At 50.4% G+C, this 24,304-nt stretch overlaps 1 protein-coding gene across 1 annotated transcript in view; it reads left to right on the plus strand.

Annotated features, from left to right (window-relative positions):
• The first annotated feature begins 2,136 nt into the window (after positions 1-2,136).
• Positions 2,137-24,304, plus strand: part of LOC138810509 (fibulin-5) — a 69,787-nt gene continuing 47,619 nt past the window's right edge. The window contains exons 1-4 of the mRNA XM_069997722.1: positions 2,137-2,635; positions 7,115-7,169; positions 9,983-10,034; positions 13,279-13,557. Of these exons, the coding sequence (XP_069853823.1) occupies positions 2,619-2,635; positions 7,115-7,169; positions 9,983-10,034; positions 13,279-13,557 (403 nt within the window). The 5' untranslated portion in view covers positions 2,137-2,618. The remainder of the gene's footprint in view (positions 2,636-7,114; positions 7,170-9,982; positions 10,035-13,278; positions 13,558-24,304) is intronic.

Consider the following 24,304-nt stretch of genomic DNA (forward strand, 5'->3'; position numbering starts at 1 on the left):
GTGGTCCAGTAAATACAGCCCTGTGCCCAGATTTTCTTCTTTTTTGGTTATTGGTTTCTCTTTATTATTTGTCCACTTTTGGAAGTCCTTTATGAGTTGTAGGTCCTTATCAATGGACCTTAAGGTTGGCTATAATCTTTTGCTATTACAAGCAGTGGGAGAAAATCAAGCATGGCAAACCATCATTGAGCAATTGAATGCATATTTAAATAGCATAATGGACCCTCCGTTTCAATAACTATCACCATTCTGCTGTTCTTGATCACTGTAGCTTATTTTTAGGGTAGGAAAATAGATTATGAAACTTAACAAAACAAGCTGGCCACTTGGGGCTCATTCTTGCAATCTTGATTCCTCATGAGGCTGAGATCTGAAGGTCATGTTTTGAAGCCAGCCTGGGCTGGAAAGTCTGTGAAATATTTCTCACCAATTAACCAGCAAAAAGCCAGAAATGGAGCTGTGACTCAAGTGGTAAAGCACCAGCCTTGAATGGAAAAACTATGGGACAGCACTCAGACCCTGAGTTCAAACCCCTGAACTAGCACCAAAAGGGAGGAAAACTTACAAAACATGTCCTTTGGGAGGACAGCACAAATAATATAATTCTCTAGAAAGACTAAGTCAAAGCTCAACAAAATTAGTGCCAGGAAATGGGTACTTGAAACGGGTGGGGCAAGGGAAGAGTAGTGGAAGAAGGAAGGGTGAGAATGTATTGTATATGCCACACAAGTGAGAAAGCAAGGGACTGGGAAGGTTGGGGGGGGGTGAAGATATTGAAGGGAGGTCGCAGAGGCATTGTATACATAAATTGCTTTACTAAATGGCAAAAATATTTCAATATTTAAATCTAAAAATTAAGAAAAGTGAGGGAAGGGCGGGTGGGAGTAGTGGGTGTGGAGGTTAAAGGGGTGACATTGATCCAGAGGCTCTGTACAGTAACCTGCTTCTGTTGAATGGCAACTCCTTTGTGCAGCTACTTAAAAACAAATTCGAAGACTAGATTAAAGCTGCCCATCCGTGGGATGGGCAGCTGTGTGAGCAGGGGGACTTGCCCAACCTCTCCCACCTCACCTCCTCGAAAAGGAGGCAACTCCTACTGCAGGGAGATGCAGGGGGCACAGGGCGTTTCCCAGCGGCCCAGGATAAGATGCCCTCGGGAAAGGGGAAAGGGGAAAGGGGAAAGGCTGGCCCCCAACCAAACTGCTGGCATCTTCTATAGAACAGTGCCAATGGTATGACTGCACTTGACAAGGGGGTTCCCATACTTTAAAAAGAAAAAACAGGAAGGGAGGGAGGGAGGAAAGGAGGGAGGAGGAAGGAAGGGAAGAAGGAAGGAGGCAGGAAGGAAGGAAAGGAGGGAAGAAGGAAGGAGGCAGGAAGGAAAGAGGAAGGAAGGAAGGGAGAGAGGAAGGAAGGAAGGGAGGGAGGAAGGAAGGAAAGAGGAAGGGAGAGGAAGGAAGGAAAGAGTAAGGAAGGGAGGGAGGAAGGGAAGAAGGAAGGAAGGAAAGAAGGGAAGGGAGGGAGGGAGGAAAGCAGTGAGGAGGAAGGAAGGAAAGGAGGGAAGAAGGAGGCAGGAAGGAAAGAGGAAGGAAGGAGGAAGGAAGGAAAGAGGAAGGAAGGAAGGAAAGAGGAAGGAAGGAAGGAAGAAAGGAAGGGAAGAAGGAAGGAAGGGAAGAAGAGAAGGAAGGGAGGGAGGGAAAAACTGTAAGCCACCAGCATAACAGAGTGTGAAGGATTCAGCACGGCTCCTCCGCGTTGCCGGCCACTCTGCGCGTTTCTCTGGTCTCCGGATCACCTTCTTCTTGGTAAAAAGACCCTTCTGCACGGAAGCAGGCCGACGCCGGGGAGATGCCAGGGGTGCGGACCAGGGAGGAGGGGCGACCTCACCCGGGTCTGGGTCCCGGTGAGGACCCCCCCCCCCCGCCCGTCCTCCAGCCCCGGCTCGCCCCTCCGCGTGCGCACCTACAGTGTCTCCTCGTCACTCGGCCCCAGCCTGGCCGCGGCGAGCGGCGCCGGGGCTGAGTTCGAGTCCCGCGCGGGGACGGGCGAGCGCACGGCCCCGCCCCGCCCCGGGGCGAAGCCGGGGTCCCCCGCCCCCAGCCTCCCCCGCCCTGTCCCCCGCCGGCAGCCGAGGTGCTCCCCGCCCTCCCAGCGCGAGCCCTCGGCCCTGGCAGACGCCCCAAGATTGTGGCGAGAGGAGTCTAGCCAGTTGGTGCGCGCGGTAATCTGAACCAGCTGCGTCCAGACGGAGGCCCCCATTTGCATTGTTTAACATACTTAGAAAATGAAGTGTTCATTTTTAACATTCCTGCTTCAATTGGTCTAATGCTGAATTACTGACGAGGGCTAAGCGAAACCAGGTGCTCGCTCCCGGGGACTCGGTGGCTCCCAGCACCCCGGCGCGCCCCCCCCCCCCATCCACCCCCTGGCCCGGCCTGGCCGCCGCCCGCTCGCGAGGCCCCGGTGGGATCAGATCGCCCGCGAGCTCCGCCGCTAGCCCCGCCGGAGAGCCGAGCGCCGGAGCGCCGGAGCCGAGCGCGGATTTCCCCCGGCGGGCCCGCCGCGAGCCAACCACCTCTCGCCTCGCCGCCGCGCGCGCGCGCGCCTGCAGCTGGGACATGCCGGCGTTGAGAAGGTGGGTTCCGGGGCCGGCCTGGCCCTTCCCGCACCCGGCTCTGCAGTTCTGCAGAGCTTGCTTGAAAAACACAGCGAAAACAACCCCCCAAGCGCTGGTGGGTGGAAAACGGGGATGGCTGGGCTTCAGGGCCGCGCCGGGGACGGGGACGGGCAGGAGCCCGGGATGCGGGGACACCGTTCCTTAGAAGCTGCCCCGGGGTTGGGAGTGGGGATGTGCTAACCCAGGCGCTGAGAGCGATCGGCAGGGGGACAGGGGGAAAAAGAAAGAACGACCCCCCCCCCCCGTGCTTTGCGTCTTCCTCTTTTCTTTTCGGGAAAGCGCCCCGGCTTTGTGCGCCCTTGGGCGAGGGACTGGACTTCCCGTGTTGACCCCGCGGGGTGGGAGCCGAGCCCCGGGTCCCCAGCGCTCGCCTGGCTGCCGCCCGGGCGCACCGGACAAGCTGAACATCTGGGCTGCTCCTGCCTTGTGTCTGTGTGGCCTTCGCCAAGGGCATGGGACCCAGAAGTTTCGAGCCAATGAAAAGTGGGCACTGCAGACAGAGATGCGTGGAAGCCAACGTCTCGCTCTTTGCAGAAATGGCCAGCGAAAGAATCCTTAAACCCTGCAAGCGAGGACATCCACTCGGGTCTCTATCCAGCCAACTCTTGACAACGCAATTCAGTTCTTTATTCAAAATTAACTATGGGTGTGTGAGGGGGGGCATTGGTGAGGGGCTGTCTCCATGCTAAAGGCTAAACTGCACCGATTGTCACCCTGGATTGGGGCTCAGCACCCCCACACCGCGGGCAGCCTTGACCCTTGGTGGCTCTCCGGGCTTTCCTTATGTTGCAGAATGGTCCACACGACCTGGACTGGATGGAGACACCTGGATTGCAGAGTCTCAGGGAGCACTTAGAAATATTGCATCTCTTCCCACTCCGGCATTTATATAGTTGGTTCAGGTTTTTTTTTTGTTTTTTTGAGTTTTCTAGGTTTGTTTGTGTTTTGTTTTTTGAAATGACAAGGTCAGCCATTCAGGATGCTGTGGGCTGACTTCTTGCATATAATTTCCTTTTGGAAACTCTCTCCGTTTGCCTGGAGCTTATTTGGGCCCCAAGATCCAGCCGCAGCTCTTCCAGGAGGTTGGGCTTGGGGCTTGCCTGTCTGGGGGCTGCTTCTAGCCAAAGGAAATGGGGAGCAAGAGTCAAGTGAGGGAGTGGGGGCGGGGAACAGGCCTTTTCCACCGGTTCTTGAAGTCCCCGGCCCGCAGTCAGCCTGTTCTGTCTCCAACATAAACGAGACAGGATTTTATAACCACCCGAAAGAGAACTTCACGGGAAGAAACAGGAAAACATTGAAATTCATAATATACAGACTGGAAAATAAATTGGGTTATTGTTCTTTCATTCCTTCCAGATATAAATCTGGCTGTTGCGAATATCAAAAAGCCCTCGGATTTGGCTCTGCGCTTTATAAGGTCAGAGCTGTCTGCAGTGTTCGAGAACCTGGCTCAGGCAGACAGCTTAGCTGAAGTGCAGACTTGTAGCCACTTAGGGTCTTCCCTCTCCGGACGGAGAATGAAGAATGTGGGCTTGCAGGTCTGTTCTCCTGGGATGTCACCTTAAGTTGGGGTTCCCTGTGTCCCCAGATGGCTGTTTTATCTGGGTCCTGTGTCATGGGTATGCACGAGCGTTGTAATCTACAGATTCACTGTAAAGAAGGAAGGATTGGAAAGCCCTAGTGCAGGTGGTAGTAATGGGTACTAGGTCCACGGCTTGGCTGAAACAGCTGAAACAGATCAGCTGTGCAAGGACGCCTTCCCTGACTTGACTGCATCGATAGCCTTAGCAAAGCCGACAGCATTATTGAGTCACATGGCAGACCGGTTAGCTCTAGTGACAGGGTCTCCGTTTTGTAGCTCTTTGGTCTAGGGTCCTCACTGTGTGCAGAAGCTGCTCAGGGAAGTTTGTGCTGGATCCTATGAGCACTTAATGCATTTGCCTAGACTTCAGATTTCTTTCATTGTCACTGTTGCTAAGTGTCCATTCCGTGTTGTTATGGTGCATTCACATTGCTGTGCAGCTGTGGTCCAAAACTGCATCTTGCAAAACTGAAGCTCTGGAGTCGTTAAGCAACCACTCCCCCTGCTCATCCCCCCAGACTTGGCTACCACCTGTCTACCACCTGTCTACCCTCTGTCTCTTTAAGTTTCACCGCTCTAGGACCTCCTATGGGTGGACTTCTACGTTCATTGTTTTTGTTTTATGTTGTTTTTGTACTGGTACTGGGGCTTGAACTCATGGCCTAGGTGTTGTCACTTAGCTTTTTTTGCTCAATTTTGTGCTCTACCACTAGAGCCACAGTTCTACATCTGGCTTTTTAGTGGTGAATTGGAGATAAGAGTCCCACAGACTTTCCTGCTTCGGCTGGCTTCAAACGGTGATCCTCAGATCTCAGCCTTCTGGGTAGCTAGGATTGCAGGAGTGAGTCATTGATGCTGGGCTTCTACACTGTGTGTGTGTGTGTGTGTGTGTGTGTGTGTGTGTGTGTGTGTGTGTGTGTGAGAGAGAGAGAGAGAGAGAGAGAGAGAGAGAGAGAGAGAGAGTCACTTACTTAACATCATGTCAAGGTTCATACATGTTGTTAACCTCCCTCACACACACACACACACACACACACACACACACACACACACACACACACACAGAGCTTTCCTTTCCTTTTCTGTTGAGATGAGCTTCTTTCTATGTTCCTCAAGATGTCTTTGAACTCTAGGCCCACGCAGCTGGGACTCAAGCATGCCACAGCATGCCCACATTTCCATGTTGTATTACATCAACATTTCCACTTTAAACCTTTCATCGCAGCTTCTCAAGAGATGGAGATCAGGAGGATTGTGGGTGGAGGCCAGCCTGGGCAAAGAGTTAGTGTGAGCCTCATCTCGACAAAAGAGCCAGGTGTGGTGGCATGTTCCTGGATCCCAGTTATCGGGGAAGTGTATATGTAGGAGAATCATGATGGATGACAATCCTGGGCAAAACCAAGACTGCCCATCTGAAAATGACTAAAGTAAGAGAGCACCTCTGATGTGGCTCAAGTGGGAAAGACTTTGTATGTCTAAATCGTACTGGTGACCCTGGCTTTATCTGATGACAGCAGGGCAATGATAAAGGGTGGATCACAGGCAGGAGCAGAGAGGTTTCATGGCTGATGAGTGGCTGGTGTCTCAGCCCCTCCTGCTGTTTCCTATTGCATTTCTTCTTCTTGGGGCTGTGCAGGTTCCCCAGTCTGCCACCTCTGGTGGGGCGGTTTCTGTAGGTCACACGCTAGGGCCAGGGTTGGGGGCCTGGGCCGTTTGAGCCAGTTTCTTTCCGGGAGAATCTCACTTGTATGGGCTTCTGGGCTCTGGCTAAATGGCTTCATCGAAGTTCCTCCCCTTACTTGGCTGGAGGATGGCGGCTCCCTGGCTCTGTTTTCAGAATAAAGATGTTCTGAGTTCAGGCAAGTCTTCCTGCATACGCAAGAAAGACCAAGGTCAGTGTGTTACTGTGAAGAAAATCCTACAGCAGTGTGGGCTTTGACTCATTTTTGCATTTGAAAATGTGATTTAAGTCAAGTGCAGTGACTCTTGTCTGTCCTCCTATCTATTTAAGAAGCAGCGATCAAGGGGCTGGGAATGTGGCTCAGTGGTAGAGGGCTTGCCTTGCATGCTCGAGGCCCTGGGTTCGATTCCTCAGCACCACATAAGCAAAAAGAAAAAAGCCGGAAGTGGTGCTGTGGCTCAAGTGGTAGAGCGCTAGCCTTGAGCTGAAGAGCTGAGGGACAGCGCCCAGGCCCAGAGTTCAGGCCCCACGACCGGACCCCAAAAAAAAAAAAAAAAAGAAGCAGCGATCAGGAGGATTTTAGGCTAGTCCCAGCCAAAAAGGCCTCAAGACTATTTCAACCAACAGTTGGATTCAGTGAGGCACATCTGTGCTCTCAATGCAAATAGGAGGACTATGGTCCAGTTCAGCTGAGGAAAAAGACCCTTTCTTAAAAATAACCAGAGAAAACTGGGAAGAGAATGAGGGAAGGGGTGACATCGTCCAAAAAGAATGTATCATCACCTGACTTATGAAACTAACCCCTCTGCATATCACCTTTATAATAACAGTTAAAAAATAATAAAAAATTTAAAAAATAACATAAAGAGCTGAGAAGTGTCTCCGCAGAGGAACATCTGCTTTATAAGCACAAAATCCTGAGTTTAAGCTCTAGTACTGAAAAAAAAGTATGATCTAAGTCAGCCTCCCCTATATGAAGCAAGTAGAAGAAGATGCCAGCCTGGTTTGGGCTGGTGGGGGGCGGGGGTCAGGAGCATACCTATCCCTGTCTCCAAGTACATGGGAAGGTCACCACAGAGAGGCCCAGGCGGGGTGAGCTCCACGCCCCCCTCCCCCTCCCCTCCTCCCCCTGTATGGATCTTGGGATTCACACACCATTTCTCATTTTCCACAGAATACTCACTGCTACTCTCCTGGCTCTCTGTCTTCCAAGTCCTGGGAATGCACAGGTAAGACTGTTTAAAAAGTTCCCAGGAAGGATGGTAAGAAAGTAGAGTGAGACAGTGGGGCTGTGCACCATGCACTTTAGCGTTGCAGGACTGCGGAGATCGGGGTGGGGGTTGGAGAACTTCATGTTTGCTTCGTTGGAGGTCTTCCTTCTGGAGATTGTAGCCGAGGCCCGGGGAGGCTGAGTCTGCTGCAGGTTACAAAGGGCATTATCCTGACATCCAACCCAAGATTTTTCTTCTTTGTCAGTCATGAAGCTTGAACTCTGGGCCTGGGCACTGTCCCTGAGCTCTCCAGCACAAGGCCAGAGGTCTACCACTTGAGCCACAGCACTACTTCCAGTTTTCTGGTGGTTAATTGGAGATAAGAGACTCACAGACTTTCCTGCCCAGGCTGGCTTTGAACTGCAATCCTCAGATCTCAACCTCCTGAATAGCTAGAATTACAGGTGTGAGCCATTGGAGCCCAGCTAACCCAAGACTAATCAGGTGATGGCTGCAGAAATGCTAAGCAAATGTGTGGTAGTGTTGGGGGACCCTACACCTTGAGATAACAGCATCTGAGGCTCCTGTTTGTCACATGCCCCAGTCTTATGTGTAGGAGAGGAAAAGGAGAGCACCAGACATGGCACATGGCATGGGGGGGGGGGAGAAACACCCTGAGCAAAGACCCCTGGATGGAGTATGGAAGGGACAGATGAGGTTAGACTTGGGAGGACCTGAGAGAAAACTGTAGCATTCCAGGCTTTGCAAAGCCACAGGGTTGTGTGACAACTAAGTTTTGTGCTACACAACACACACACACACACACACACACACACACATTTTGAAGTCTATGCATGTCATTGAGGAGGGCTTTGGAATCTTCTCATCCTGACGGTGGTCCTGAGCCCTGTGGGTCCTGATGAGGATCACTGCGTGCTCCATTGAGGCATTTTCATAAATACTTAGACATTCGGGCTTGGAGGCGTGGCTCAGTTGGCAGAGCACCAGCCAGTGAGTGAAAACATCAGGTACTGAGTTCGAGACCCAGTCTCAGACACAAAAAAAGACATTTAGCCTTTGCAATTGCTTGGAAGTAAGTACTAACAGTGGGGAGACTGAGGCACAGACAAGTTCCACAGTGAGTAAGGGCTACAGTGAGAACTGGAAGCTAGGCAGACCAGTGCACTTGACCCCACTCCTGCACTGCATTGCTTCAGCCTGGGTCTCCTACACTTTATGGCACAGCCTCCTGGCTCTTTTGTTCTGTGTCCTTTACCCCAAGGCTGCGGGACCCCTGCGCTCTTGTTAAGAGTGCAGGCAAGTCCAGCATCCATACAAACCAACCCACAGCTCAGGGAAGCCCAACTCTGGAGCCAGAGCTATGGCCAGGGGTGAGAGTGCACATCCACAGGTACTGGTACTTTCCATGAAAAGCCACGCTCGAGAAGCTTCCCAGAGATCCTCTGATTGTCTGTCTCGACATATCTTTTTTTTTTTTTTTTGCAGTGCATAAAACTGTCATTGAAGTTGTATGTAAAGCCCACAGTCCTCTGGGATCACCTAGAGATAGCTCTTTCCAGAAGCATCTTTGTGCACATTGTCTTGCTGAAACTGAAATGGAGGAATCTCTTCAATCTTTTCCCACACACTTTATATTAGCATCTATTAGTTGTACAAGGGGGTTCATGGCCGTAGCTGTACACAATGTGCCTTGATCAGACTTCCTACTTTTCTGAGAAAATAAGCTAGGTCTTCCGTGGAAGGTTTTTTTCCCTCTGGACAGGATTAAGACTTAAGAGAAATTCATAGGGGAAATTATTTTTACAGTATATACAGGTTATATCTGAGGCCAAATACAGTTTGAGGCTATCACTGGCAGGTAATTTCACGAGACCCCTTTTTATTCTATACACCTAGTGTGATGGTGCATATCTGCCTTCGGGAGGCTGGGATTGGGAGGATTATGGTTCTAGGCCAGCAATAGCCAGAAAAGTCCATCTCAGACTGAGACTCCATCTCAGAGTAAGAAACTGGGTGTGGCCATGTACTACTGTCATCCCAGCTATGAAAGGAAGGCCAAAATAGGTGGATCACAGTCCAGGAACATGCCTTAGCAGGATGACCTGATCTAAAAAAATCCAGTGTAAAAGGTGCATAGTGCCTGTTTAGCAAGCACAAAGCCCAGAGTTCAAATTCCCAATACTGTCACAAACAAATACCCTACCCCTTAATGGATAAGCTATCTTACCCATTCCAGGAAGGGGGTGAGGATGGGGTATACTACAGCATGCATAGCAGACGTGATTGCTATTGCTCCTCATACTTGATATTGCTCCTCATACTCGAAGCATCAACAAGCCCAATAAGAATTGAGAAAGGGGCCAGACACTGGTGGCTCACTCTTGTTATCCTAGAAGGCTGAAATCTGAGGATTGCAGTTCAGAGGCAGGCTGGGTAGCAAAATCCATGAGATTCTTTTCTCCAACTAACCACAAGAAAACTAGAAGTGAGCTGTGGCTCAAGTGGTAGAGCACTAGCCTTGAGCACAAAAGCTCAGGGATGGGCCCAAAGTTCTAGTCTCACAACTGACAAAAAAAATTGCTAAAATTGGGGGTATCTTGAAACAATGCGACAGGATTCTTAAAGTAATGCCAGTGTAAAATGAGTGTAAGACAATAGTTCTAAAGAGGAATTGTAATACAGGCATTGGTATTAGGAAAGACATTCTTTATCCCACTTCCCAACCTTTCTGCCATGGAGCTTTGTGTACAGCCAGGGAGACATTTGCCAGTCAAATGACCTTGCCTCTTCCTTCTCTCTCCTTCCTGCAGCAACAGTGCACTAACGGCTTTGACCTGGATCGCCAGTCTGGACAGTGTTTAGGTATGTGCCTCTCCCATCCTCCCCAGGGTGGCGTTGTTCGTGACAGCCCAGGGCTCTGCTGCTTCTTCCTCAGCTATTATCCAATCCTTATGTATGGAAGAGCATGGAATGAATGACTGAGGTCCAACCATGTCCTCTAATCGATCACTCTTTCTATGAACATCAGGCTAAGCACTATGAATTGACTGGTCCCTGCCCTCAGTAAGTTTTCCATCCCTAGGGGTGCTGTGCACAGTAGCTTAAACCTTGCACACTTAAGACCAGAGAGTTTTCTAGATCAGAAGCTCAGCATCGTTCTATCAGGCTAACCTGAAAATGTCAGCGGGCTGAGCTTCTTTTGGGAGGCCCAAGGGGAGCCTCTTTTCTTGCTCATGAGAGCTGTTGGCAGAGTTCCCTTCCTAGCAGTTATGGGATTGAGGTCATTTCCTTGCAGGCTGTCAGCTGATGGCCACTCCCAGTTTCTAGAAGCTGTCCTTATTCCTTGGCTGATGACTTTCTCTTCCATCCTCAAAGCCAACACGTTAAGTGGCTCTCGTTTCTCAAGGCCTTCCTTTTTCAATTGTGGTATTTCCAACCAGTCCTGCCTCTTCTTCTACCTTGAAGGATTCATGTGACTAGGCTGCTCCTGCTCTGCCCCTCCCCCCCCCAGCTAATTTAGGATGAACTCTCCACATCAAGGCCAGTGGATTAATAAACAGAATTCCCACAGCTGCTTAGTCTCTTTCCCTCAAGTAATACAATGCATTCACAAGGTAGCAAGGATAGAGGAAGAGGTACTTTGAGGAAGGCATTCTCTTAGCACGCCCTCTAGTGGGAGATGTAGACATAGCAAATGTGACAGGTTGGTGGAACAAATCCATCGCCAAGAGGAAGTAATGGCAATGGTCCCTGGGAAAGAAGAGGAAAGAGTCATACTTGATGTCTAGGGTCCGTGAGGAGTGATGGAGGCTATGAGGCCAACTATCTGGCTGTGACATGTCATCTCACTGACCACCAGGGTTGACTTGGCTGATGTAATTGTTTGGCTGGATGTCCGCTCTCCCCATTACTGTTCCAGGCATGTCTCTCCAAAAGCTTTGTAGTCAGTGGACCATTCTTCAGTGAAGGATATTCGGTAGCTGTGTTCTCCTACTGGAGCCTCCAGACTCTCCAGAGTGATAGAGGGCTGACCTCAAGAAATGGCATTCTGGGTGAAAAGAACAGCATAAGCAAAGACTAGGGATGGAAAGGAAGCTCACAGTATAGGAAAGCATGCTGTAGATGGAGCCCAGGCTACATGGAAACACTAAGTTAGCCTCTTGTTCTGCCTGAGCCCCATATTGGGGTAATAGTTAACAACTTCTTCTCCTCCTCCTCCTCCTCCTCGTCCTCGTCCTCGTCCTCCTCCTCCTCCTCCTCCTCCTCCTCGTCCTCCTCCTCGTCCTCCTCCTCGTCCTCCTCCTCCTCCTCCTCCTCCTCCTCCTCCTCCTCCTCCTCCTCCTCCTCCTCCTTCTCCTCCTCCTCCTCCTTCTTCTTCTTCTTTTTGCTAGTTCTGAGACTTGATCTCAGGGCCTGAGCACTGTCCCTGAGCTTCTTTTTGCTCAAGGCTAGCATTCTACGACTTGAGCCACAGCACCACTTCCAGTGTTTTCTGTTTATGTGGTACTGAGGAATCAAACCCAGGGCTTTCATGCATGCTAGGCAAGCATTCTACCATTACGCCACATTCCTAGCCCTAATAGTTAACTTCTATTATATTTGACTTAGGTCAAATTCTCTGCATTCTCTGAGCCCACATCAGCTCAGATCCAGAGAGCAGACAGATAATTTGAAGAGTGAGGAAGAAAACCTTGTTCTTGGAAATCTGGGCTCAGGCCAGACTGACCGTGAAGTACTTTGACTTGAGGATGTGTGGAGAACAAAGAGGGCAGCAGCCTTCTCTTCTAGCCCATGGTGTTAACTAGAAAACAGGCTGCTGCACTCTGAGCCTTGGCATTCCCTTTCCCAAGTTAGGGGTTGGCATGAGTTTCTCGGAGGAGATGGCGTGGGAGCTGTCAGGATCTAGGCCGCTCCCAGCTCCCCGGGCTCCAGTTCCACACAGGGCAGACTTCGAGGCTGGCGGCAGGGCCCAGCATCTGGAGCCAGGACGCTGCTCACTGCAGCCAGAGTTGCCCGCCTCCCCACCCCAGCACACCCCCCTCATAGCATGGCTGCACGAGCTGAGTGCCAGTGTGGTGGACCTACTTGCCGGCACAGTGTGGACTGATTTCAAGGCTCTGCTTTCTTGGCAAAACATTAGCTCTGAGCCGAGCCTTGTCTGTCTTTAAAAAAAAAATAGTTTTATGGTTATTCTAAAGGTGATGTACAGAGGGGTTACGTGTAAGTCAGGTAAAGAATCTATCTCTTCTTCGGCATCTCTTGTTCTTTCTCAGTGTTTCCCTCCCACTCCATAAGTTGTGTAGTTCATTTTCTACATAATGTCCAGTGAGTCCCAGCCTTGACTATCTTGACACCGAGGTCTCTTGCTCCACTGCCCAGTCGTGGTTTGGACTAGGAATGTCTTAGGCATATCCCTGTGTTTTCAGAGCATACGTGCAGACATGTGTTTCTATGTCCACAGATAAACCGGTTTAATGGTTATATATTCATGTTTACTGTTAGTTGCCATCTATGCAAATTGAGAGTGTCCATTATTACTCTTGGTTTTTTGTTGTTGTTGTTGGTTGTGGGGCTTGAACTGTGGACTTGGGTGCTGTCCCTCAGCTCTTCAGCTCAAGGTAAGCACTCTACCACTTGAGCCACAGCACCACTTCTGGTTTTCTGTTGGTTTATTGGAGATAAGAGTCTCACAGACTTTCCTGCCCAGGCTGGCTTTGAACTGTGATCCTCAGATCTCAGCCTCCTAAGTAGCTAGGATTACAGGCTTGAGCCACCAGCACAAGGCTGAGAGTGGCTATTACTCTCAATGGGCATGTAAGGTGAAAGAAGACACTTCATTTGAGTTTCTCGGGGGTCTATCTAGAGGAAAGAAGGAAGTGAGTGGCTGTTGAGGTTTCTGTGTATGTGGGCAAAATCAGAATGGAGGCGCATGAAGTGTTTCTGTTGGGGTGGCATGTTCAGTTGGGAAGATCTGCCAGCACTGAGCCCGGGGCTGGCTGGAGCCAGTGCTGGTGAACTGGTGAACTGTGTTTGGGGCCTTCATGTCTGTTGGTTCGAAGCTCTGATTACGGTGCCGTGAGCGCTCATCTTGCCCGTGGCTTTGCAGATATTGATGAATGCCGGACCATCCCCGAGGCCTGCCGAGGAGACATGATGTGTGTCAACCAGAACGGGGGCTATTTATGCATCCCGCGAACCAACCCGGTGTACCGCGGACCCTACTCCAATCCCTATTCGACGCCCTACTCAGGTCCATACCCAGCAGCGGCGCCCCCAGTGTCCTCTGCAGCGGCCTCCGCTGGGGCCGCGTCCAACTACCCTACGATTTCAAGGCCCCTTGTCTGCCGCTTTGGATACCAGATGGATGAAGGCAACCAGTGTGTGGGTGAGTACCCAGTGCCCCTCGTCCCTCTCCAGTGTGTGCTGGGGCTCTAGCCTGTCTCCCCAACATGTGAATTCGCTGTCATGCAACCAATGTCCCTGAGAAACAACACCTGCTTTCCGCCATTATCGTACCCCTCCGCCCTATTTCTGGGTTAACCACTTCCTCTCAGGACTTGAGCTTGCTGCTTTCTTCAGAGTTCCCAGATAGCTCATTTGTCTCTTCTTTTCTTCCTGTTGACTTCCTGTCTATCTCTATTATCTATTTATCATGGATATATTTTTTTAAAAACCAAGCTCTTCGCTGGGCACTGGTGGCTCACACCTGGAATCCTAGCTACTCAGGAGGCTGAGGTCTGAAGATGATGGTTCAAAGCCACCCTGGGCAGGACAGTCTGTGAGACTCCAATTAACCACCAGAAAACTGGAAGTGGTCTTGTAGCTCAAGTGGTAGAGTGCTTGCCTTGAGCGGAAGAGCTGAGGGACAGCGCCCAGGCCCAGAGTTCAAGCCCCACAACTGTTCCCCCCCCCCTACAAAAAAATCAAGCCCCTGTGTTCTCAAATAATAAATTTATCAGGTCAGACTTAGTGATCTTTCCAGATCACAGAGATCTCAAAGAGGTCTGGGAAGGTGCTGGGCCCTGCCTCCAGTGTGTTGTCTGGAAAATGTATTCCTACAATGGAAGCCTAGAGGTCCAGCACCTGTTCTGGAAGGAAAGTAGGTTCCTGCAGCTGGAACTGATGCGCTTACGGCTAAAAGGAGTCTTGCTGATGGGATCCCTGGAGGGAAAAATAGACACCATGTGCTCCAAGCCCCAAACTGGCAAGGGTGTAAGCAGTGGCCTCCAGAGCCTTGGGTTGTATTGTCCAGGGCGGTCGTGGAGTCATGGTCCCTTTGGCTGAAGCTGGATCAAATCCTTGAAACCAGCTCCAGACAGAGGGAGCTGCTCCAGAGTGAAGTCAGTGCATACCTTTGATCACAAGCCCTGTGTGCCAAAGCCCTTTGAGCCTGGATCCCCATTTGAGGACATTTCCAAATGACATGCAAATCCTCTTATCCTTCAATGGTCTGAGGAGTCCAAAGCAGGCACAAGAAATAGAAAATTTCAAAGAAGGGGATGAAATGAATACAAATTGAAGTTCATCAGAGTATGGGGAGAACATTAGGCTGCCTAGTGCGGTGTTGTTGATTTGGGGGTACTGGGGTGTTGGGGCTGTGGGCAGTGTCATCTGTAACGTCTCTTGTACTTCATGGGAATCATGTGAGTAATCTGCAAAGAGGTATCCTTCAGAGTCACAAGGGAAAACTAGATATGCCAAAGTTTAACCTTCTGCTGCACTGCAACTACTCTTCTGCACTGGCTCCAGGGGACATGGTGTGTGCGTGCGTGTGTGTGCGTGTGTGTGCGTGTGTGTGTGTGTGTGCATGTGTGTGTGTGCGTGCGTGCGTGCATGTGTGTGCGTGTGTGTGCATGTGTGTGCGTGTGCGTGCATGCGTGTGTGTGTGTGTGTGTGGTGTGTTGAGGGGGGATAGTCCAGTCAGCAAAGGGAAAGCTGTATGTGCAGGACACAGGCAAGCTGTGGGGGAAGGCAGTACCCGAGTTCCTTATAACAGCGGCAGCACCACAGTCACTGGAAGGAACTTGGAAAGCAATCTTTAATGTCAGCCTCTTCATTTAATGGAAAGGTAATGAGCACTTCATTTAGGCAATTATCCAGGTAGGATTTGAGTCAAGCTGGCTCAACTAGCAGATTGTAGTTCCTGACCAGATGACATGATCCCCAAAGAAATAAGCAACCCCCCAAGAAGCACAGAAAGGAGAACAAGGAGGGGATGCATCTGGCTCAGACAGGCCCCGTGACCAGCCTCTGTGTGCTCATGTGCCAGTAAGTGACAATTTGGGGGTGTTTCAACTTTGGGGGGTGAGGGTTCTCAGGTGGTCATGATGTAGGCACCTCTGGCTGATGTCTTGAGATATCCCATCAGCCCCTTTTGCAGAATATGGAAGAACTGCCTTGAGGCTCCGCGGGGTGTCCCCCCTCCCCCCCCTCCTCCCAGGGTTTCAAAGCCCTTGACAATGAGAACATGGCTGGGAAAGCATTCATTCCTGGTCCCTGTGATGTCATGCTATTTGTGGTTCTGAACCTGTCACCCTGAGATGCCGAGCTGTTCATAATAGCCCTTTTGTAAGCAGAGTACAATCTGGGAACCCTGGAGAGACCTGGCTGCTCGCCCATCCATTTCCAAAAAGTCTAGTATTATGCATTCATAAGTCCCGAGTTCTTTCTGACTTCCCTCCACTCCACCCCGCGGCTTCCTGACTTACAGATGCCTCACTGAGGCATTGTGAGAGGTCGGGTGAAGGGGTCCAGCGAAAGAAGAGATGGGGGAAAGCACTTGCCCCTGAGCTCGGATGACAGGCATGCACCACTGCACTCTTTTGTTGGGTTGGGACTCACTTTCAAGGAAGATGTTTCCTCTCTGGTGTCCAAATTAGATTACATCCTGTGCTGAGCAGAACCCTGGGTCTCCAGTACCTCTGACTGTCCTTTTAGTTTCTCAGCTTTGGGTCTCCCTAAACTCTGCCCTCTCTGGACCAAAATTTGAGTCTACAAACCTTTAGGGATGAAGCTGGATCACTCAGGACACATGGACCAGGGGGATTAGTGATCCAGGAACTACAGCCATGAGCCAATAGTGTTTTGTGGCATCGAGACACTGGCAGCTTGAGGGCTGGGAATGTGATTTAGTGGTAGAGCGCTTGCCTCCATGCGTGAAGCCCTGGGCTAGATCCCTCACTACCACAAAAACAGAAAAAGCCAAAGTGGCGCTGTGGCTGAAGTGGTAGAGCACTCGCATTGAGCACAGAGAGGCTCAAAGACAGTGCCCAGTTCAAGCCCTGGCACAAAAGAAGAAAGAAAAAAAGAAACTGCCAGGTTGGCTTGAGAGTAGAGCTGGATGGAATATGGGCCCACACAGGCATGGTGAACAGGCAGGGAGGAAAGTGCCGCTGGAGGGGAGAGTCACCAGCCCAGACCCTGACCAAACCAGAATCAAACACACCCCGCGAGTTCCAAACCAGTCCCATAGCCAGCCAGCCCAGAGCAGCGGGCCGAGGGCTGATGAGGTTGAGCCGAAGGGGAGAAGGAGAGTAGCTGCATGATTGCAGTAGCTCAGGTCTGGACATCTTCAGAAACCTTCCTGTCATGCATGCTGCCTCTGAATGCAGCTCCTGAATGCAGCGGATGTTGGTCTCTCCCTGAGTCTCCCCTCAGGGGCTAATCACGTCATCCCTCTGGGTGGACATTCCAAGTCCCACTTTGCTAATTGACTTGGCTCAGTGGTAAGTTCAGGGACTCCACCAGAAACTTAAGTCCTGGGAGGTGTTTCGGAGCTGAGAAAGCTGTTTTACTAGAGCTGTGCTACTCGAGTAAGAATTTGTCTGGACATTTCTGAGTGTGTGTGTGTGTGTGTGTGTGTGTGTGTACTAGGGCTTGAACTCAGAGCCTCTTGCTCTTGCTTAGTTTTTTTTTTTATTTATTTAAGGCTTAGCGCTCTACCACTTGAACCACACCTCCAGTTCTAGACTTTTTTTGTTGGTCATAGGGCTTGAACTCTGGGCCTGGGAGCTGTCCCTCAGCTCTTCAGCTCAAGGCAAGCACTCTACCACTTGAGCCACAGTGCTACTTCTGGTTGTCTGGTGGTTTCTTGGAGATAAGCATCTCATGGACTTTTCTTGCCTGGGCTGGCTTTGAACTGCGATCCTCAAACTTCCTGAGTAGCTAAGATTACAGTCATGAGCCACTGGTGCCCGGCTCAGTTCTAGACTTTTTTTGCTGGTTAATTGGAGAGAAAAGTCTCCAGGATTTGTTTGCTTGGAGTGGCTTTGGATCATCAAAACTCAGACTTCTGACCAGCTAGGATTGCAGGTGTGGCCCATCAGTGCCCAGCTCAATGTTGAAATGAGAAGCAGTATCTTTAATCTCTCACCTGCTGGGATTTTTGTCATTGATGAGGATGCCCAGGCAGGCAGAGAACAAAACATATGGATCCTTTCAGAAGATGGGTGAAGTTGGTTTGAGGTCTTCTCTTGAGTTATTTTTCATAAAAGTCAGCCAAGATTTAGTCAACTGGTGTTCACAGAGCACCTCCTGGATGCCAGGCTTTGGCCTAGGCACAGAAGGGCACAGCCACAGGGCTGTGTCCGGGGCTCGTGGTCAAGGAAAGGAGATGAGCCCACACAGCAGCTGAAATGCCAGGCAGCTTCTAAGTTTCTAAGATGGTAGAAGAAAAAGGCAAAAATCGGAAGGCCCTGGGAGTAGAAAGGCCCAGAACTTAGAAGTCAGACAGGTCTTGATTCTCATCTTGGTTTGCCTACTTCCTTTCCAGGTCTCTGTTTCTTCATCTGTAACTTAGGGATAACAATGCCTACCCCATAAATAGCATGAAAATACCTTGCTCAGGGTCTGAGGTCTGTTCCTGCGAAAGATTTGTGGAGGACGTCTTGAGATCCGAGAATCCTAAGAAAGTCTGAAAATGTCCTGAGGACTTGATTCTTTCAGTATCTACAGAGATGATGGTCCCTGGTCTCAGACATGTCCACTTTTCAGAGACCTCACTCAGAATCTGCTTCAAGATGCCAGCAGAGCTTGGTTTATTTAGGTTGTGAAATAGAGCCGCGGGAAGTTAGCCCAGGGTTGGCATTTATTCCAAGTGGCTAGGACAAGGCCAGGAGCACCGAGAAACCTCAGCCTCGGTGTGGCCAGCCTGCGGTTAGCCCAAACAAGGGAGGAATGGCGGAATTCAAGCATTCACGGTTTTCTTTCTGACTTTTTCACATTTTTAATCCAGACCTCCAGTTTGGGCTGTAACTTGAAACCCAAGCCTCAGCCTGACACCACGGGGGGGAAAATGTGTGAAGAGGGCTCCTTGGTGCTGAGAACTCTGGAGCCAAGCAGGCCTGCTGAGGGAAGGGCACCCAGGACAGAGGCTGGGGGTCTGCACTGGGCTTTGCTCAGAGGACCTTGAACTGGGCACCAGCATGCTTGTCCATGGGCCTCCCCCCCCGTCCCGCCCCCCGGCTCCAGGTTTCAGCCTTTACCCTGTCATGGGCTGCAGTGGTAGACAAGCAGTCAATGATCCCTGAACCTCAGTTTTTGCCATCTATAGCCAGGGATTATAGTGCCAACCTCAATGTGATATTTTGAGAATGAACTAGGGGTGATACATGTCCATTGTCCCATTTAGAGGCTGGCTAGTGGCAAGGGCTTCCTAAGTTAGTTTTTGTAACTATTGCTTTCCTGATTTCAAGTCTCCTCGTACCATTTTGTCCTCTCTGACTCCCAAGGGCACACCTCCTTTGGGCTAATCCTGCTGTTCTCGGCCCAGCTGCTCGCCACACTTGAGCTGCAGGAGTTGGGGTTGCTAGTGATTCCATGGTGGCCTCAGCATGAGAGGCCCCCCAGGAAGCCCCCCCCGGGGAAAGGCAGAGCCCCGCAGCAGGGGTGTGGGGTAGACCCTGAGGTTCTTTCTCCTAAGCTCCCAGGTGATATGATGTTGCTACAGTTGGGACCACACCTGAAGTGACAAAGCCCTTGTCCAGCCACTGATGCTTGCACAGGGTTGTGTTTAAGGAAAGAGAGAAACTTTTTTTTAATAAAAAAGCATATATATATATATTCTCATATTGCTTGGATCTGTTAGAAGAATGGCTATTTATTTATTTAATGCCAGTACTGGGGCTGGGACTCAGGGCCTGAACTCTTCCTTGGGTTTGTCACTCAAGGCTAGAACTCTACCACTTGAGCCACACCTTTACTGATAGCTTTTTGCTGGTCAGTTTGGAGATAAGACTCTTAGGGGATATGTCTGCCTGGGCTGGCTTTGACCTGCAATCTTCAGATCTCAGCCTCTTGAGTAGCTAGGATTACAGGCATGAGCCTCCAGTGCCTGGCTTAGAATTGATCATTTTGCTTAAAATTAAAACCTGAAAAAGAATTATATCTAAAGCCTAAATTAAGGCAGCATGCTGCAATCGTCAAACCAAAATTTCTCTAAGAAGTGGGCTTCGACCTCAGATTTATTAGTTGTGTAGCATTAAGAAATCACGTGACCTCTTTAGCCTACATAGTGCTATTTGTAAAAAATGAAAGGATGGATGGTATCTTTTCTGTAATATTAAAATTAAGGGATTTAATCTGTAGATTAGACTCGGGGGATTTATTCTCATGGGTTTCTCCCCCACACTAAGTTCTACCTGAAGCTGAGCCCGGCTGTCTCTTACGGTACAGTATACCTGTGCTATGACTGAGCAGACCTGTGCTGGGGGAAGGCATCACATCACCGCTACCATAGCTGTTTTGAGCCATGTCAACTATTTGTTTAAAAATCTTTTTAAGGGGCTGGGAAGGTGGCTCAGTGGTAGAGCGCTTGCCTTGCATGCATGAGGCCCTGGGGTCGATTCCTCAACACCACATAAGCAAAAAGAAAAAGCCGGAAATGGCATTGTGGCTCAAGTGGTAGAGCACTATCCCTGAGCTGAAGAGATCAGGGACAGCGCCCAGGCCCAGAGTTCAGGCCCCACTACTGGACTCCCCCCAAAAATCTTTTAAAATTGTTCTTATAAAGGTGATGGTCAGAGGGGCTACAGTTATGTAAGTCAGGTAATGAGCACATTTCTTTTTGGACCATGCCACCCCTTCCCTCACTTTCTCCAGTTTTTCCCTCTTCCCCCAACAATGTGTATAGTTCATTTTCAATGTAGTATCCAGTGAGTACCACTGCTGCATTGGTTTACCCTCTGTCCCTCCATTTCTGTGCCTCCCTTTACACTCCCAGAGACAGTATATATAACACGATTTCACACACACACAAATATATATCTTTTACAGTGCTTTGATGACTGTCTCACAGTCGAGTAGGTTTCCTTTGTAACTCTGTGGATTCTATTTCATGCAGTTGAAGGTGTCCCATCCATGTACTTTGTTTGTCTGCAAGACAGGTTTATGGCACACATACAAAATTTCTTGGACCAAATAGTTTCTCAACTCCTCTCCAACTCCAGAATGTTCTACTATTCTAAATCTTCTCTGTCTTCAGGGAACCTCATTTTGTATCCAGACAGTCTGGATTTTCTGTTAACTCTTTCTCACCTGGATTGTGTTTCAATCAAACCTCATAGTAGATGACGTCCTCTGCCAAGACTGTGCCTATTATCCGTCCTAAGACAGTGCTTTTCCCTAGCTGCAGCTGGCTTTGGTAACCGGCTCTGGTCTGGGGTGAGACTCTGCGCTTTGTCCAGGCTCACGTGCCGGGTGGAGTTCCACAGTCTGAACGTGACCAGCCCTTGGTACATTTGCACAGGTTATTTCCCCAGTGCCTAACACGGCAATTTTCTCAATGGCCTACAAGTTTTTCTTGGCTCTCATTTTATGTTCCTTGGTCTGGTCATGTTTCCTTCAATTTTAGTCCCTTGTGGATTTAGCCATTTCTGTGCGAGAAACAAATGGTTTCTTCTTGTAATAGCAAGAAGAGGGATGAAGCTGAGTACCGGTGGCTCACGCCTAGAATCCTAGTGACTCAGGAGGATGAGAGCCAAGGATCATGGTTCAAACCCTATCTTATCTCTAACCAGCAAATGCTAGAAGCAGAACTATAGCTCAAGTGATAGAACACCAGCCTTGATTGAAAAAGCCAAGTGAGAGCACAAGGCCTTGAGTTCAAGCCCCAGTTTACCCCCCCCCCCACACACACATACACAAGAAAGAGAACACAAAGAGTGTGGGCTAACAGCAAGACCATTTTGCTCCATTTCTGGTGTTCTAACAGGTAGATGTGTCACCAAGTTTCCAAAGAGCACTTTACCTGCTGGAGGACAGGAAGTCCAAGTTACCGCCAAAGCCAGAGATGAGATTTCCCAGGTGCTTTTGAAATTAGCGATAGATGCATATTATGAAGAGAAGCAATGAGTCTTTTTCTTTTTTCTTTTTCTTTCTTTTTTATTTTTTGAGAGACAACTAGGCCTGTTACTTAGGCTGGTCTTGAAGCAATCTTCCACATAGCTGGAAGTGCAGACATATTCCACACACTGGCCTTAGAGCAGTGGCACCAAATGTGCTGAAGTAGAGCTGGGTGACCATACCATCTCTTTGGTTGCCAAGTTTTAAAATCCCACAGTCGCACAACTGTCTGGTTTCGGAATTTAAAACTGTGTCCTATCTTCAAGATGAGATAGCAGTCCTCATCTTGGGAGTTTAGCAAAGGATATGCTGTGTGTCTGAAAGCCTGTGCTGACCCCTAAATGGTCATGCCATTTCTCCCCAAACCTATTGTAAGAGCCACTGCCCTGCTTTGTGTCTTAGCAGTTCCTGCCCGGCCTCAGGGCCGGCCATGTGGTAGGAGCCTGCTGGCTGCTCAGTCCAGCTTGGAGAGGGAAACTGATGGCGAAGGAGGAAGACAGGGATCTCCATTCGGGTTCAGTCACACCCAGATACAGTCGTGTGTTGCTTAAGGTGGGATTAGCTCTGAGAAGTGTGTCATCGGGTCATTCTGTGTCACACGGCCTCTGCATCTGTTTCTCCTTGGACCCCACTGAGGCCAGAGAGGAGCCTCCTGGGGCTGTCTCAGCTTTGGGGTATCCTGAATAACTACTCAGGCACCTGTGATCTTTCAGGACACCAGGTGGGGACCACAGTGGCTGAGGGGGCCACTCTGCATGGTGCAGGCATCCTGGGTGTACATGTGTTGAATTGAATGTAGGGCAAACCCCAGGGGCTGATGGGAAAAGAAGCCAGCGAAGAGCCCACGGGTGAGCTGATCCTGCAGAGAGCCTCCCTCACGGGCTTTTCCACTGGTGGTGGGGCTCTGCCCTTCATATCCTGAAGCCAGGACTTGGTTCTCAGGGGCCCACCTAGGCGCCTAGACAGCTCCTCACAGAGCCTCCTTCAATCATGCTACGTCCATTAGCACCCCTGGAGCCTGCAGCCCCCCACAGCTCCGATTTGCCTGGAGCACAGAGGAGCTGTGTTCAAAGAGATACAAGCAGATGCTCCCCTGGGGAAGGGTCTTGGGACCATCTCCTTGGGGGCTGGCAGAGAAAGGGCATTCCCAGGATTCCTTCTCTCCAGGGCGTCTCAGACAGCAGACAAGATGTCAGCAATTGACCTCCCACTCCCTCCAGCTTGTGGGAGCCAGGCCAGAGGGGAGATGGGGACAGCCAGAGCTTGGCTCTGCCGCGGGCAGCCAGGATCCACAGACTCCAGGGGACGGCTGGTGTGGTGGGGCCCGGAAAGCAGTAATCCTCCGGGGGGCTCTGTCCGTGCCGTCTGACTTTTCCTTCACACTGAAGCATTGCAGAAAGGCAGCCAGATGATTTATGAGCTCCACATATTTCACAGGTCTTTCCACGTCCTCCAGGATTTGATGAGGTCAGGCGGAGCAGACGGGGCTGCATCAAGATCAGTCTCAAACTGGCACCCCCCCCCCCCCCGCCACATTCCCAGAGGAGGGGGAGGATAATCATTTGAAGGACATTATATGAAATAGGGCAAAGACACGCACGCAGTGAAGCCAACCCCTGCTCCATTCCTGTTGGGGACAAAGAGACATCGCATGTTTTTCAGCCTCTGAGCTGAGGAGGGGTGGCTGCATCTGTTCGGACATGGGGGCCAGCGCAAAGCATGATGGGAGAGGGCTGCCTGGGTGATGGAGTTGCTCAGAGAAAAGTTAGGAGTAACCGTGGCATCTTGTACTTATCCCCCATCACTGATCGCATGGGTGTGTGTGTGTGTGTGTGTGTGTGTGTGTGTGTGTGTGTGTGTGTGTGTGTGTGTGTGTTCGCTGGTTCTGGTGCTTGAACTGCTTGAACTCAGAGTCAGGGTGCTACTCCTAAGTTGTTTTTTGTTTGTTTGTTTGTTTTACTCATAGCTAGGGCTTACACTGCAGCGCCACATCTGGCTTTCTGGTTAATTAACAATGAGAGTCTCATGAGTTTTCCTGCCTTGGGCTGGCTTCGAACCTGGATCCTCAGAAGGGTGAATCTGGCATTACCATCACTGCTCTGTGTATTCATAGTCTCTTGGCAGGAGTCAGGTGGGTGGCTAGGAAGTGTGCAATCCAATATGTAAATATGTGTAGCCCCACGAAATGAGGTCGTACCAGGGCTATGGTTAGTGGCCTGGCAGGAGTGCTTGCCAGAGTTTTGCAGGAGGTCAGGTATTACGCATCTGGACGACCATTTGATTCAACAGATGTTCACCGAGCACTTCCTGTGTCAGCTTCTACCAGGCTCTAGGGATGAACAAGACAGGGTCCCTGCACACAGAAGCAGCCTGCTGAGCGAATGTGAGGAGGGCCGGGAGGGGTGCGCGCAGGCAACTCATCAGTCTCTGCCACAAGCGTGAGAGAGGGCCACAGCAGGGCCGTGAGCAAAGGAGTGTGAGTTCTGCTCTGGACATGGATTTGCCCTCCATTATGTCTTTTGGGGAATCTGGTGGGATTTTCTGTATTGGAGACAGGGAGCAGCCTGACCAAAGGCACAGAGGGGAGGAAGTTCCTGGATCATTGAAGAAGGCTGGCCAGGGCTTGGCTGTGCCCCCTGGTCACCTGCCCACCTAGGGTACCCAGCATGGCCGCAGCTTGGACACAAGTCAGAAGGTCAGACATAGAAGGAGTGACGGAGCCCAGGGTAGCTGGACCTGACTGGCAGTCCGTGAGTGCCATGACTCAGGGTTTCTTCTGGCAACACTGGCTT

Source organism: Dipodomys merriami, unplaced genomic scaffold (genome assembly GCF_024711535.1).
Source record: "Dipodomys merriami isolate MVZ:Mamm:240054 unplaced genomic scaffold, mDipMer1.0.p SCAF_50, whole genome shotgun sequence".
Taxonomy (NCBI): Eukaryota; Metazoa; Chordata; class Mammalia; order Rodentia; family Heteromyidae; genus Dipodomys; species Dipodomys merriami.